Here is a 16,578-nt window from a genome sequence, read left to right as displayed (position 1 = left end):
TTAATATAATTATACTTTAATTAATAATATTTATTAAGTATAATTATATACAAATTTTTTATTGTTATAAAATAACAAATTTTATAAAGACATAATTGCTCTTTTTAATGCCTTTTCTTTATTTTTCTTGACTTTATTTTTATGTTTATTGCTTTGAGTTGCATCTCTGAAAAGTTGTATTCCTTCTTTTTCTTCAATAATTCGTTGTATATGCATCATTCCATGTAAATTAAATCCAATTATATCCTAGAAGTATTAATTTTTAATTAATAGTGTTTACAAAATTATTTGTGAATAATTTATAAAATACAAATGTTTTTTTACCCTTAGATCAGAAACTTTTTTAATAGTAAGTGTTTTCACAATTTCTAAAATAGGTAAAAGTTCTTGAGTAGCTATAATTGGGCCATGATGAGCTTGTATTAAACATAATGCTAATTTTGCAATTAATTCCGTGTGATAATTTGATTCTAATAATTTAGGAAGCATTTTAAGAATTTCACATGCAGCTGAGTAAGGTAATAATAGTAATGATTCTTCTAAATCGCTAAAATTAATTTATTAGTAAGTTTATATTTATATTATATTTGTGCTAAATACATATATATATACTTTATATATATTTTTTACCTTCCTCTAATTTGTTTAATTATTTCTAATAAATAATCTTCCGTATTTGTACAATTATAAGCTTGCATTTGTAAAGGAATAACAGGTGCTTTATCAATAGTTTTTGACAATTGTTCATTATATTCTTTAGATATACCAAGACATTCTAGTATCAATTCAGCCTGAATATTAAATAAAATTTTATGATTTAAATTAAGCAATTTTTATATAATTTATTGATATTTACCCCTTTTTCACTGGATACTGTTTTTCTTGATGGTAAAGATTGTTGTTTTTGTCCTGGAACAACAGTACTTTCTCCAGTAGCTAATTCATTTTCTTGATGTTCTCTTTCTTCTTCTTCTTCATCTTGAAGAACTAAAGGTTCTAATGTTCGTTCATAAAGTCTAACAACTTTATCAGATCCACAAGAAACAACATATATTCCATTTGGTGAAACAGCACAATTCCATGCTTTACCTGCATGTCCCTAGATAGAATAATTTTATTTATTATTATTACAATTATTGTTTATTCATCTATATAAATTTACAATTAAAAATAATTTATTACTTGTAATGTCACAATTTTTTGAAAGATATCTGCATCCCATTGCTTTACTTTGCCATCTTTTCCACAAGTAAAAATATAATGTGTACCAGGTACAAATAAAAGTCCGGTTATGGAGTCATCATGAGCAAAAATTGATTTATGACAATCTCCAAAATCTAAACCCCAAATTTTTATATTTCGATCTGCAGAACCAGTAGCAATAAGTGTTGAATCACTTGATATATCCATACATAAAACTGGTAATTTATGTCCATAAAGAGAAATAAAAAACTAAAATTGCAAAATTTTTAAATATTATGCAACATATATATATTGTGACTATATATATTTATATATGCAAATATATTTTCACAAAATTACCTTAAATGTATCAAGAAAAAAAATTTTTACAGTAGAGTCAAGTAATGCAACTGCAACAAATCTATTATTAGGACTTATTCTTACACATAATACAGTATCTTCTAATTTTAAAGTTCTTAAGTGCAAAACAGATAAAATTTTTGCTTTTATTTCTCTATCAGGATCTTGAATAAGTTCAAAATTCCAAAATTTTACTGTTTGATCTCCACCACCACTAGCCACTCCTTTCTATAAAAACATGTAAAATAATTATATATGAGAATAAAATTTATATTTTATATTATAGATAGTAAAAAATATTTATATTAAATATATATTACTTTATCAGGTAATAATGTAACACTCCAAAGTTCTTTAGAATGTGCAGATATTTCCTCTAAAATATCACCTGATGCGATATCAATAATTAACATTTTACCATCTTTTAAACCAACAATTAAATGTCTATCCCCAGGTACAAATATTGCTGTTAAAGCATAACTACACTCTACAGTACGTAAACAGGCTAAAGTTGGTCTAAAATTATAGAAATTAATATGAAATTTTTTTTATTGATTTATTATATATTGATTTTATATATATACCTATTCCATAATTTCACAGAATCAGCACTAGCTGTAGCAAAAGCTAAATTATCAGAACTAAAACAAATGGCACGGATTTCTGAGCGGTGACCATGATTTGTTATTGATCTTAAATGTTTTATTTCATCTTTCTCTTTTATGAATAAGGAATATAAATCAATGGAATTATTATTCAATCCTATGGATATCTAAAATAATAAGAAATAAAAATTAAATAAATATCATTTTCAATTTTTCAAAAAAAATAAAAATTGTTTATAACATACTCTCAATTCATCATTTCTACCCATTATTATAGATAATCCTTTAATTTTGGCAGATACTTTGATAGGATGTAAACGAATGATTTCATCTTTTATAGTTGATGTTCCTGAGAAATTTGCTTCTATATCTTTTCCACTTCTATTTAATAGAAATATACATATTATACATAATAAAGAAATATTTAAAATTTAAAAAAACTTTTAATTTTTATAAATATATTAGAAAAATATCTTGACATACTTTTCAGCTTTTTTTCTTTCTTTACGTAATCGTTTAAGAACATTTTCTTTTATTTTAGAATCAGGTAACAATTGAAATAATTCTACAGTATTGTCTAAACCATAACATCCAATAATAGTATAAGTATTATCAACTTCAAGAGACACAACTCTTCCATGTCCACTTCTTAATATACTTCCTATTTTTTCACATCTTNATAATATATAAAATTTTTATTAAATGTTATATAATATTAAATATTAAATATTAAAAATAAATAATATATTAAAAATATATATATTAAATTATTATAATATATATATTAAAAATAAGAAATATATTAAAAATATATTTCAGATATAAATATAAATTAATTAAACATTATACCACATCGCTAATTTCAGTATCATCAGTGAGAGTTAAATTATGTAGATTAACATCAAAATCTGTACTATCACTTTCAATAAAAGATATTTTCCATATACGTAATTCATTGTCATTACAACCAGTTATTAAATATTGATCATTTTTAACTAATACTAAACTCCAAACCTTAAAAAAATAAAATAATGTTATTATTATTATATATTATAATTATATATTAATCATATATTTATTAAATTTATTTACCTCTGTTCTATGACCAACAAGAGTTCTAAAATTATGTTCTGTGTCTAAATCCCAAAATTTTACAAATGTATCTTTACTACAACTAATAATTACATTATGATCTTTCATAAATGCTAAATTAGTTATTACATCTTTATGTCCAATTAATCGACATATTCCAATTTCAGCAACAACATCCCAAAGAATAATATCTGTATCCTAAAAAAAAGTAATTAAAAAATAATTTTATATATTTTATTTTCTCTATCAAATTTGTTTACCTTTGAACCTGAAGCTAGTCTATGTCCTTCTCTATCATATCTCAATGTTGTAATTTCAGATTTATGGCCTACAAATATGCTTATATTTTCACCTATTTTCAAATCAAATATTTTTATAGTACCATCTGCATAACCAACTGCTATATGTTGTTTATTAGGAGATGGAGCTAAATATGTTACATTTACTTTATCACCTGATAATACTCGAACCTAAAAATTAAAATAATATAACCTATTATGACAAAATTGATAAATTAATATTTTACCTTTTCTCCTAAACGTAAATCCCATATAAAAACATGTTCACATGCTCCAACTGCTACAAATCTACCTTCATGGTCTTCTAATTTTACAAAAACAATATTACAATTAGGACTAACAATTATATTTAAATTTCCAGCTGGTACATATCTTAAATATTGTTTTGTTACACCCATTTTTTTTTATTAATTATATTAAATAATAAATATAAATTTTATTTATAAAACTATAATAAAATAGTAAAAAAAATGTTTATTTATTCTTATTTATTCTATAATGTTTATCTCATAATTTTTACATAACAAGAATTTATTTAAAATAATTATTTAATTTTAAAATTATAGTTAGTATAGTTTTAAATTAATACATTTTATAATGTAGGTTACGAATTCATGTGGTCGATGTTTATACTAGAAATTGAATAAAAAAAAGAATTAGCGCCATCTCTTGAATGCTTCTAAAACGATTTTTTGAAATAATGAGTTTGACATTTCGATAACGATGAAAAATTTTTCGAAATCAACGCCATCTCGCGTTTAAACATGGATTCTAACTTGTTATTAGTATAGCAGAATATACAAAAAAATATTTGAAATTACAGATGATAAAACATTATGCGAGAAAGATAAAAAGAATATTTTCCATCATTTTGAAGATTCCATTTGCCGTTTGGAAAATTAATTAATTTTATTCGTTTTCTAATAAAAATTTCGATACTTTTAAGCTTGTATCTTGTAACTAGAGTTTCAGGCAAGTTTCTCATATAAATGTGAAATTCTTTTTCATTAATTATTTATTAACAATTAATGTATTTCATTATCACTTAACTCTAATTTTGTCGAAATGTCGAAAACATATTTCAAAGAATCATACTTTTTAAAAATTGAAGATATTGCTAATCATTTTATTCTAATTTATTCTATCTTTAAAAAAAATTTTTTTAACATTTGAAAGATAGTGCTAAAGATTAATTTTTATCTTATCTCTATTATTCTCCCATTATTTTCTGTCTTTTTTTTTTATCTGTTTTATTTCTAGTACTGATTTATCCCACCTAATTACCTAATTTATCTCTGTTCTTTTTCTACTATTTTCTTTCCTTGTTTAATATTTGATCTTGGCGTGTGATTATAAATGAGATATGAATGTCAATAAAACTTTTCATATATTTTTTATGTTGAAATAATGTTTTAGAATTAATATCAATATATAGATTTAACAAAATTTAAATAATCTAATAAATATTAAAATTTAAGTATTTAAAATTTTTAAATACTTTTTAATTAATAGATATTATTATTATTTTACACGTAAAAAATAAATTAATTATTTTTTTCTTTTTATCATTATTAATTTCATTAAACATATATAAAAATGAAAAAGAAAATTTGAGAAAAGTGTTAATTCAAATAAATAAAATAAACAAAATTATATGATAACATATTATTTATTTTATTCCATATAAAGGAACTGTAAGAAAAATGATATGGTAATATACATTATTACATATATACATTATTACATACATTTTAAGAAATGTATTATTCATTCATATTTAAATGATATATATATACATGTGTATAAATTGTTTAAATCACATTAGAAATTGCTTTTGTAGAACAGTGAACAAAAAGGCACTGTTAAGATGTACAAGATGATTACATAAATGTACAATTTTAATTTTCTACAATTTTAATGTCTTCTTTTTTTTTCTTATTTATATCAAATAATATTAATAACATTATAATAATTTTATTATACTTTGTACATTTTTGAAAGTAGCAAAAAACTTTTAAATACTTTTTAATTATTATAATACAAAATTCAATAATATTAAATATTTCAAATATTTATATTATATATTATTCATTAAATTTTCCTCTATATTAATAAATATATTAAATAACAAGTTTTTTTACATGGCAATTTTTAACAATATATAATAAAATAATCATATTTAATTGTAAAATATATAAATATGAATAAAATTGCACAGTGTAGAAAAATTATTATTCAATATCTGATACATGATAAATATTATGTTAATGCAATGATTATAAAATATTTTGCTATTACAATTCAAGCATAAATATAAATAATATGTACAAATTATTATACACGATTGAAATAGCAAATGTTTTGTTTCATGTATTCTCATGATGAAATGATATATACAATATTAAAAATTTATCATAGAAATTTTTTATTCATTATTTTCTGATTGAGATTTGATGATTTGTTCTCCAATATGAACAGGTTGGACTAACGAATTTTGGAACCACATCATCCAGTTACTCAAGTAATGACCTCCCAATTGATTATCAGGATTCTCCTTTATCTGAACATTGTTTAATTCTTCAAAATTTCGAACAGTTTGGAGTTCAGTGAAATTATTATTCACTGAATGACGTCCATGCATTCTTACCTCCCTTTTTCGAAGAGCATCTTTTACTAACCTTTGTTTACGCTCCTCTTCTGTTTCAATAGCAGATCTAGTAAATCTCATTTCTCTAACTCTTAAAGCATCCCTCTTTAATCTCTCTTTTCTTTCTTCTTGTGTTTCTTTAGCATATTGATTAAGTCTAGCTTCTCTTCTTTTTGCTGATTCTCTATTTAATCTCTCTCTTCTTTGTTCAGGAGTTTCACTAGCATATAATGAAAGTCTTTTCATTCTTCTTCTTTCTGCTTCACGATCTAATCTTTTCCTTCTGTCTTCAGGTGTTTCATTATACATTCTGTACTCTCTTTTTCTTGCAGCTTCTGCATCTAATCTTTTTCTTCTTTGTTCGGGTGTTTCATAATACATTCTCATTTCTCTTCTTTTTGCTGCTTCCTTTGCTAATCTTTGTTGACGTTGTTCTTCAGTTTCTTGCTCATACAATTTTTTTCTTTTTTCTCTCATGCACTCTGCTTTTCTTCTCAACTTCTCTTTATAATCTTGTAAAGAATTTGATCTTATTTTTAATTGTTTTTTAGGTTTCTCAGATTTAGTTTCCTTAATTTTCAAATTATTATCATTTTCTGATGATTGATCCTTGTGTTTTGTCAATAATGTTATCGTATCATTAATATTAGTAGGAACCTCTTGAATTTTGTCTTTAATATTCTTTGAAACTTTCAATCGAATATCAGTTTCATTATTCACATTGCATAACCATTCTGTATTGTAAACTGTATCCTGATCTAGTTCATTTTCCTTTTTTATATTAAGATTTAGTCCTAAAAGATCACTTGATATAGTAACTGTTGAAATATTATAATTGCTTGTTTGTATTTGTTCATTTTGATCAATAAAAATATCACCTATTTGATTTGTTGGTTTTTGTATTTCTATATTTATATTTTCATAATCTAAATTTTGCAAGTATACTGAACTATTTAAAATACCATTTATATTACAACTTTCATTTTGTCGTATAATATTTGATGATGAATTTGAATTGTTTAAATTATTTGTATTTTGTGTACAGTTTTCACTATTTACAATTGATTCTTCATTGTTATTAATTGTATATCCTTTGCTTTCTTTAATTTCAATAGCACAGAAATTTTGAGCTGCATTGATTATTTCAATATCATTGAAATCTGTTTCATGTTCATCATTTTCTTGTTTAATGTAAACAGGAATAAAGTCTATAGAACAATCTCTTATTTGTACACTAGTTTCAATTAATTCCATGACCTTATAGTCAAACAAATAGCATTAGATACTGAAATATTAAAAAATAAAACATATAATAATAATATTTGAAATTATATATATATAATAATATATATATAATAATATATATATAATAATATTTGAAATTAAATCTTTATCAAATAAAAAATAATATATAAAGTTTATGACATTAATTTCAAACAATTATTTAAAAATAATTAAAGATAAAATAAAAAAATAAGATAGTAATAGAAAATTAGAATGAAAATATATAATACATGATTTTTATAAAAATAATTAAAAATTATATTCTTATTGAAGAAAGTTAAAATTAATAAACGAAAGAATGAACTTTACCTACGTATCGTCTGCTTATGACAGCTGATTCAAAAAAGGATACTACAAGTGTTTATAATATGTTCATTTTTGCTGCAAATTGCAGATCTTCAACCGTTATCATTTTTTTGTGTGTCACATATTAATGTAATATAGTTAATAGAATAAATAAATAGCCATAAATTTGAATCTTTCACTTTCCGCAGTATTAATTTGCACGTCGTGCTACTCGCTATTCGTCTATCCACGTCGGTCGACATTAGGTTTATTCGCATTGACTACGCACGCAGCACCTGCGCAAAAAGTAGAAACAATCATTGGTTAATTCTTGTCGTTCCAAAAAAGTAGTTGATGTTTTTTGTACAGATAATATAAATATATTCATCCGAATATAATCATTGAAACAAATTAACCAATCGCTAGAAATAATTCAAAAAAATTATTTTTATATTTGAGCATTTTTGATTGAAAATATAACGAACATAGAATTTTATATTATAATAAATATTTTTAATGTTTTTTTTCAAAAATATTAATGAATTTAAATAAAGTTCTCGAATTAAAATTTGTTTAAAGTAGTATTTTTGATAAAACTAATAATGTGATATATTATTGAAACTGAAAATATATAATATTTTGATAAAATCATTTTAATATTTAATTAAATATTTTTTATTACGTATTCATTTCATGTATTACGAGTATAACAAAGTTAATTTTAGAAATAATATAAAATACAAATATAAATCATATTTTATAAATTTAAATACATTTTGCATTTTTATATTATGTATAAATATGATATGTAAATAAATTAAAATTGAAATTATTTTAATTTTATGGAAGAAAATAATCAAGAATTATCAATAATCAAGATTATTGAAATTGAAAAGATTATCTTATATTAGACAATTAATTGAATTTATTGAAAATATATAATGTATATTTTAATGGTGGTAACACTGAACTAGATGTGAATTTTTTTTTTGATGTGCATATATGTATGACATACTTTGTGCATATGAGAACGAACAGTAAGTTTATATGAAAAACAATAAATACTTACAATATATTGACGCAGTATGAATGTGATCTAATATGTTTAAATATAAGATGTATAATAAAATTGAATTATTTATATATTTATTTTTCGAATATAGATATTTATGCAAAATCTACTAAATCAAGCTTATTAATTTTTTAAAAATTTAGATATATGTATATATGTATATATAATATTAATTTATTAGTTTCGCGTAATAGCGAGATATATGTATGTATATATATTTCCATTGTACATGTATTATATATATATATATATAATACATGTACAATGGAAATTATAAATATTATATTTACATTCAATCAAATAATGATATAAATTACGAAAAAAAGAAGAACAATATTAATCTTAATGAAAAAAATTTATTCTTTTTTTCTTATTTTTCATTAATTTTTTTTTACATTTAAGAATAGAACTTGTAGTCCATTAAAATTTATTTTTTTCTCTTATACATTTTATCTCTAATTTTTTTATATTCATTATTATTTATTTTATATCATATACAATATAATAAACAATCGGATTTTCCAATTCTTTTTAAAAAAAATAGGATGTATCGCAAAATTGGATTCTTTTTCAATACCAGTACTTTTACACATCTATATATTTATTTAAATACGTACATATATTTCAAAGAATTGTTCGTTTACTTATCTAAATATTACCAATTTCAAACGTCCTACCTTCTTCGTATGAAAATATTTCATCGTGAACACATAGCGTCGCTATGGAACGATTCAGGAGTGGATAATGTTTTTTGTTGGCCGCTACGTGCTCTGATAATTAAGACATTTCCATTTAAAGTTGACATCCTGTGACGTGAGGAGATGCATCAGGCGCACGTACGTTTTTGGCAGTCCATGCTTCAGAAAAACCTAATCCTCATGCATTATGTTGATAATTAATGGTGTATGATCGAGGGTTCCATTCTTGGAACGACGAAAGATCATTGTACAAGAAAGGAACGATACGTATGTATCTATCGCGTGAAAGATTTATTAGTTTCGCGTAATAGCGAGAGAACCAATATTCTTTTCATGTATTACTCGAAGAAATAATTAGGCATTTGTATTTTGATACGTTTTTCTTATAACAATAAAAATTGCACTTTTTTTATTTTTTGAATTAAATAATTAATCGAATATAATAAATAAGTAATCGATAAATTTAAATATAAAAAAATTAGTTTAATAATAAAAAATGAAGTTATAATAAAATATATTATAATAATCATAAAAATTATTTTAGTATAAAAGTACTTAATACTAAAAATAAATTTTAGTATTAAAGTATAAAAAATTGGATTTGTAAATACTTTGTAAACAAGAATATTTGTTCTTAATAAATTGATTTCGAAATGTGAATATTTTCTCAATGATTTTTTTTAAACGAAAAAAAAAAAAAGAAAAAATTAGTATTTTTTTTAAAAATGATAAGGTCATTTAACAATAAGTAATTCATAAGAAGAGTAGTAGATAAGAAAATCGTAATTCAATACTAAATTAAATGACATTAAAAAAATTATTTCTCTGTAGGCTATTTCTCGCGGATAATTGCGTTAGATTGTGCGTTACAATCCGCGAACCATAATTTACGAGGGGATCCCCGTCGGTTAACCGAAGCGTGGTTACAGCGCCAAATTCGAATGCAGAACGAGTCACGACGGAATGTTAGCAGGTTCTTTTCGTCTCGGGTTGACAAAATCATTAGGGGACTAAATCCAATAAAGGGACTTGGTCTTCTGCTTGTTCAGAGATCCTCACGTAAGAAAACATTCTCGGTGAAGTGATCGGTTGCATCGTAATCGGTATCAATATATATACAGACAATGTATCAATATAATTTTTAACACACGTATTATCGTATTGTATTTTATAAAAATGTGCGTTATTAATATAATACACATTTCAACAATTTTCTCCTTTTTAAAAATCAAAAAAAGTAAAATTTAGATGCCTGTTGTAATTAAAATAATAATAAAAAGGCAAGAGAATAATAATAAAAATATATAAAAAAAAACTTTTCTCATCAATCCGTTTTAATTAATTATATTTTTAAGCAAAGTACACTATTACATGATGAATGTTGTTCTTTCAAAAATTAGAATTTTCAAATTAAATAAAAAAAATGAAAATATTTGAAATATTAAAATATGGAGATTCGAATTGTTTTCTGCACGATTATCAGTCATGATACGAAACTGATACATCATCGTTGTGCGTAAATCAAATTTAACGCATGTAGTGGTTGATTTTGCTCGCACCGTCCTTCCTCTCTAAATATTCTTTTTGTGATACGCCTCGCTATTAAATTAGCGAGACACTGAAGTCTTAAATAATTTCTTGGCGAGTTTCGTTCGACGCCACGTGTTCGAGGGAACCGGTTCTAATGATACTTATAAAACAAGTGCTCGCAAGTGAAATAAAAGAAATGCTTCTCTAAACGCAATCGACAAATTATTTTCGTTTATCATTCCTTTAATAATTTTGGCTATCAATTTAATCGAATATATATTTTTTTTAATCATCAAAATTCATCACGAATATGAATTTGTTCACAATTTTTCTTATCTTAGAAAACTATACGTACATTATCTTCCTTATTATCTACTATTTTATTACTATTCTTATTTTTTATTCATACGATAGAAAGGAAAAGCAAAGAGGAGAAGCGAGAAGCGATAAAGAAAGAGAGAAAGCGAAGGTTAGAACGGTTAGAGAGAGAGAGAGAGAGAGAGAGAGAGAGAGAGAGAGAGAGAGAGAGAGGAGGATCGAGTCTGGTCTTGAAAAGAAAACTCTGGGTGGAATAACACTCTCTTAACGAATATCGAATCGATCTAGAAACAGGAATCTCACGAGCATCGGTTCTCCTGGCATCGGAATTGGCCTGGAGGCTCTGCTTGATGTATGATCGGCGCAGAAATGGCTGTCGTCGCGGGGCCGCGTCCCAATAAATCTCTTTGCTTTTTCTCCGCGGACGGACTTGTCGTTCGTGTATAAATGTATCGTTTTCATCAATATTTATTATGGGGAGGGAGGGTAGACCAATTGGAGCGAAGTTCTGGTATAGCGGAACGTCGTCGTTGGGACGTTACTACGACCACTTTGGTCTGTCTCCCATCGGCTTTACCTCTCCCTCCGATAATAAAGATATCCATTATACCGGCTTCTTCTTCCTCGGCCAAACATTTCGTTTTGTCGGCCTCCATGCGTCGTCTCTCCTCTCGTTTTCTGTCCTCCTTGCGGATTCTACGCACCCTTTCAGCGCACTCCGATCCACTCCTATGATGAATATATGTATCGTGCAACCTAACCTAACCTGCGCGTACATTGTTAATTGCATGCCTTTACCGTTTCCAATATCATTTGCGTTTTTCTGCATTTTTCGTCTTTTTTGCGTGTCTATTTTTGCGATACTTCGTCCTTGAATATTTTGTAAGTATTTGTTTCCGTTAATTTTTTTTAGAAAACATTTAATTATGTGTTTATGTCGCAAATAATAATATATATATATATATATCTTTGTATAATTTGTATTACCGTACCAGTAATATTTTGTTCAAATGTGAATTTTTTCATAAATTGCTGATTTCTATATCTATATTTGTATAATTTGCCTTTCGAAGATTGAGATCGATCATTTTGTTATCGATCATTTCTTTACGAATTCTAGCATTAATTTTTAATTTATCGTGTTTCATAAATTGAATTTTCGAACAAAGGGGAAAGAAAGTATTGAAAAGGGCGGCAAGAGATCATCCAGTGCGCGTTTCCATTTTTTTTTTTTTTTTACAACAGACAATTCTCCCCTTTCATCCTCTTTCACTACTGACATAATGCCGCTGGCATTAGAAGCGGCATAATAACACACGGCGTTTGTTTGACGCCGAGAAAGGTGATTGCACGATTTAAGAAGAAGGGGCGAGATGCACATCTCTTCTCTTGGTCTCCGTGCTTCTCGGGGTCGATCGCTAAGTCTTCTTCGTCTCTCTTGGTTGTTTCTTTCTTTCTCTCTTTCTTTCTTTTTTTTTTCTTTTCTTTTTACGTACTTCTATCCTCTTCTTCCACAACAGTTTTCTCACCTCGTCACGCGCCTCTGATGCGGTTTCGTGTTTCGTGTATGTGCGAGCGCGCGCGCGCGCGCGTGTGTGTGTATGTGCGTGTGTGGAAGGCCATCATCACGCTGGTTTTTCAAACATGGTGATATCAGGGTCAATTTCATTCGCATTTTATTCGATGGTTCATCATCATAGAAATCACGGTGTCATGCATTCGATATTCTTGATATACATGTATGCATATTTCGTCGATAGATTAATTTTTAATTTAAATTTCGTACGGAGATGAGCAAAATTCATAAAATATGCAAATAAAATTGACATTTTATAATTAAAAATATTATAATTGTATCTTGAGAAGATTATTTTATCGTGAAAGTCTTTTTACTCTCGAATCTTGAAAGGGAAGAAGTTTTATTTGACAGGTATTTGAAAAAAAAGATTTTGCAAAAAGATGAAGAAAATTATTGAATTACACAGATAAAACGATAATATTCAATGTTCAATATTGTATGTGGTCCGAAGATATTTATTTATTTATTTTTTATAATAACATTTGGTATTACAGTAAAGTAATTCTAGCTGTGATGAAGATTTGTTCATCGATTCTGCTGATTCACTAAGGAAAATGTATAAAAAGGATTGTTGATGTCATTTAGATCGGTGGAAATTTGCAAAAGTCGCGTAATTTTAAATCGCTGCTTTCCATTCATTAATTTTTTACACACGTACAATTTATAATTTTATTAAATTGAAAATAGAAGAGACACATTTTTCAAAGATTACAATTTATGACGTAAATGAATTTTTCTTTATTTTTGCATTTTATTATTGTCTTAAACTAATAATAATCTGGCGAGATAATTTTTTTATTAAATTAAATCAAAGAAAAAAGAGAATTTGTGTTTATTTTTAATAACTATCAAAAATATTTTCAAATTACTTTTATGTTATCAAATACTATTAAACACGTACCACGCATTAATAGTACAAATGCAATTAATGTACCATGGAGTGAGTAAGACTGTTATTGATATATATGTATAATTATATCCTATATGCAATAACAGTATGAGAAAATTATAGGAAGAAGTTTTCTGAGAAATAACTGTACATAAGCAGTGTCTCTTCCATGGGCAATGCCGTCAACTCGTGTTGTTAAAAGTTGTTGCAAGGATCATCGTTTTGATCTCTTCGAACGAAGCGATACGTATATAATAAATTATCTCCGTCAATAGTACGTATAGAAGAATACCGTTCCTTTTTCGACGAGAGAAGATTTGTTATTGGAAAAAACGTGTGCGAATTATTATCGAAGAAACGATGAAAAAGTCATTATTTTTTAAAATATAATTTTTATGTTATTTTCTAAGAATTCTCATTTCACTCAAGTATCCAAATTTTTTCATATACAAGACGTTTGACTACAGTTATTCTTTGAATCAAATTAAAAAATAAGAATAAGAAATGATTTCAATTCCATTGGGAATATTCGTTTACTTGAGATCGATCAGTCAATAAATCTTGGAAAAAATTAAGAAAGATATAGAAGGGGTAAAAAATTGGTAAAAATTACACAATTCCTGCCATTAATGTTGCTTATATTTCACACAACCCGTGTAAGTCGTAAGCGTGTATTATCGCGAGGTTTCTCGATGTGTAGTTGCCTACCATAAGTCATCGGAACAATGCACGAGCACAGGTATTATTTACTCTACCTTCGTATTCGAGCTATGATCTATACTCTATGCGAGTAGTCTGCCATCTATACTTATTTCCATGTACTTGTTTCTCGATTAATGTCTCCCGATTATTAAAAATTAACACATCGAATCATTTGTAAATGTATATCAATTACTCGTATGCAATAAGTATATACGCGATGTAACGATAAAATATTATATCCTTTTTCATCCTTCAAACGATTCAAAGTGTAGTTTGGAATGTTACGAGGCGGAATTGGCGCTTGTAAAAGTTAACAGGAAACATATCCGGGTTCAACCAGCTATATTTCATGAGTCGAAGTCTTGTAAGAGGAGAAACACGTAAAGATAGGTAAACGTGGCCCTTTACAAGGTTAGGTTAGGTATTTTCTTCTGAGAGTTCAAAAAGGATTCCAACCACCAACAATGTACAAAGTACGTAAGTATATTGTAGTTAACAAAAAAACGAATGTTCGCTATATAAATAAATACGATATGTATGGTATTTAAAGGAATTAGATTTGAGAATTTGTTAAGTTTTTATCGATTTGATCAATTTACCATTAATTTATACGATACAAAGTGGGATAAGTTAAACATTTTTTTATGATTCTCAAATCGATTTTTATATTTTATCTCCGATTTTGTTCTTTTGTTGGAAATCTTTAAAACTAATTTACAAAATATGGCTAAAGCGGGGAAGGTATTATAGTTAGAGGGTGCGTTTTCGTAGTAAGTTGCAGCGTGTAGAGGCAGACGAATTTCGATGAGCTCAACGAGTTCGAGGAACACATGTGCCGTGTGGTAATGATCATTACCGTGTAATGATCGGACCAATCGATTGGCTTCGATTGGTCCTGCGTGTTAGTGGTTCCCAACTTTGTTGCTGCGTTATTCGATAGTTAGATTAGCTTAGATTAAATTAGATAATTTTTAAACCAATATTTCGAAAAAACGAAACATTATATTTATCTTTTCTATTCATCAAGTATTGCTAAAAATATAAAAAAAAAAAAAAAAAAAATAGAAAATAATTGGTATCTCGAATCTGCTCTATTTTATTTAGATTTCAAGATCCATTACTTAAATCCCAATTTCAATCTATTATTAATTAACACATTCGAGATGGTATCAAAAATCGGAAAGTATTCCTTCGATATAAGATTTTTTCGATAAATATGAAAAAGTGGTAATAAAACGGCCAATAATGAAATGAAAAAGAAAGAATAATCGAATATCTAAAAATTCTTTCGACAATTTGTACGTATCAATCTCTATAGAAAATTCCCATAAACGCACATATTGCTTTCAAATTAATTAATTAATTAATTCGATGTTTTAATCAGAGGTAGTTTTTTATCATGCGCATTTGTTTGTTATCATTTAACCGAAGAATATGGAAAGAATATAGGAAAATTGAACGCATCAGGTTGAAAAACACTGGCTAAGAGGGTACTGTACGTAACCGGTACGCGGCAAGTTCGCACCTCCGCAAAGAGGGTCCATCGTGCGCTCGCCCTACCGCGCAACACCGCTCGTTAAACGAATTAAGTAGTTACGGTTTGTTTAATCGGGGCCACGGAGGCCTGAATTAAGTTGTTATCGCGAATTAGCTGATTATACCGAGGCGGCGCGAGGTGTCGAGTTGATTTGTTGTTGCGAAATATGGCATGAGGTTTGTTTATGCTCGCCACGCCCCACACCCCTCGCCGACCTTTCTGCTCGTTTACGGCTGACCTTAAATAAGGTGCATAGACCGTTCCATCCATCCACGCTACTCTCTCTTTACTCTCTTTCCATCCATGATCCCACCCCTTTCACTCGCGCCACGGGAACCAGGGGATGGATAATCATTCTCTATAATGCTATGATAACACTCCACAAGTGCATGATATATCGCTAATGGCAGGAGACTCGTAATCTGCCTTTTTTCGAGAAACACGATACATTTTTTCACGGGGCTAAAACTAATATTGACTGTAACAACGTGTTTTTTTT

The 16,578-nt window shown here is 26.7% G+C and overlaps 2 protein-coding genes across 4 annotated transcripts; both read right to left on the bottom strand.

Annotated features, from left to right (window-relative positions):
- Nucleotides 1–40: 40 nt before the first annotated feature.
- LOC122714726 (WD repeat-containing protein 3) lies at nucleotides 41–3,964 on the bottom strand. Its single transcript, XM_043936342.1, has 14 exons — nucleotides 3,766–3,964; nucleotides 3,500–3,709; nucleotides 3,240–3,437; nucleotides 2,998–3,161; nucleotides 2,631–2,843; nucleotides 2,393–2,528; nucleotides 2,127–2,314; nucleotides 1,863–2,058; nucleotides 1,543–1,770; nucleotides 1,183–1,452; nucleotides 857–1,099; nucleotides 631–791; nucleotides 325–547; nucleotides 41–246 (listed from the first exon to the last, which is right to left on the bottom strand). Exons 1-14 carry the CDS (start codon nucleotides 3,934–3,936, stop codon nucleotides 82–84), a joined length of 2,766 nt encoding a protein of 921 aa, XP_043792277.1. The 5' UTR covers nucleotides 3,937–3,964; the 3' UTR covers nucleotides 41–81.
- Nucleotides 3,965–5,803: 1,839 nt separating this feature from the next.
- LOC122714725 (trichohyalin-like) lies at nucleotides 5,804–7,970 on the bottom strand. Of its 3 annotated transcripts, none has more exons than XM_043936340.1 (3): nucleotides 7,779–7,970; nucleotides 7,064–7,470; nucleotides 5,804–6,979 (listed from the first exon to the last, which is right to left on the bottom strand). In XM_043936340.1, the coding sequence occupies exons 2-3, from the start codon at nucleotides 7,437–7,439 to the stop codon at nucleotides 5,964–5,966; spliced, it is 1,392 nt and encodes a 463-aa protein (XP_043792275.1). In that variant the 5' UTR covers nucleotides 7,440–7,470; nucleotides 7,779–7,970; the 3' UTR covers nucleotides 5,804–5,963. The 3 variants fall into 3 exon arrangements, with proteins under 3 accessions (XP_043792275.1, XP_043792274.1, XP_043792276.1); XM_043936341.1 differs by having other exon boundaries at nucleotides 6,020–6,098; nucleotides 6,217–7,470; XM_043936339.1 differs by having other exon boundaries at nucleotides 5,804–7,470.
- Between the last annotated feature and the right edge of the window lie 8,608 nt (nucleotides 7,971–16,578).

This window comes from Apis laboriosa, unplaced genomic scaffold (assembly GCF_014066325.1).
Source record: "Apis laboriosa isolate Shangri-la unplaced genomic scaffold, ASM1406632v1 scaffold34_cov151, whole genome shotgun sequence".
NCBI lineage: Eukaryota > Metazoa > Arthropoda > Insecta > Hymenoptera > Apidae > Apis > Apis laboriosa.
Note: the sequence above shows the minus strand (reverse complement) of the source record. Positions and strands in the feature narration are given on the sequence as shown.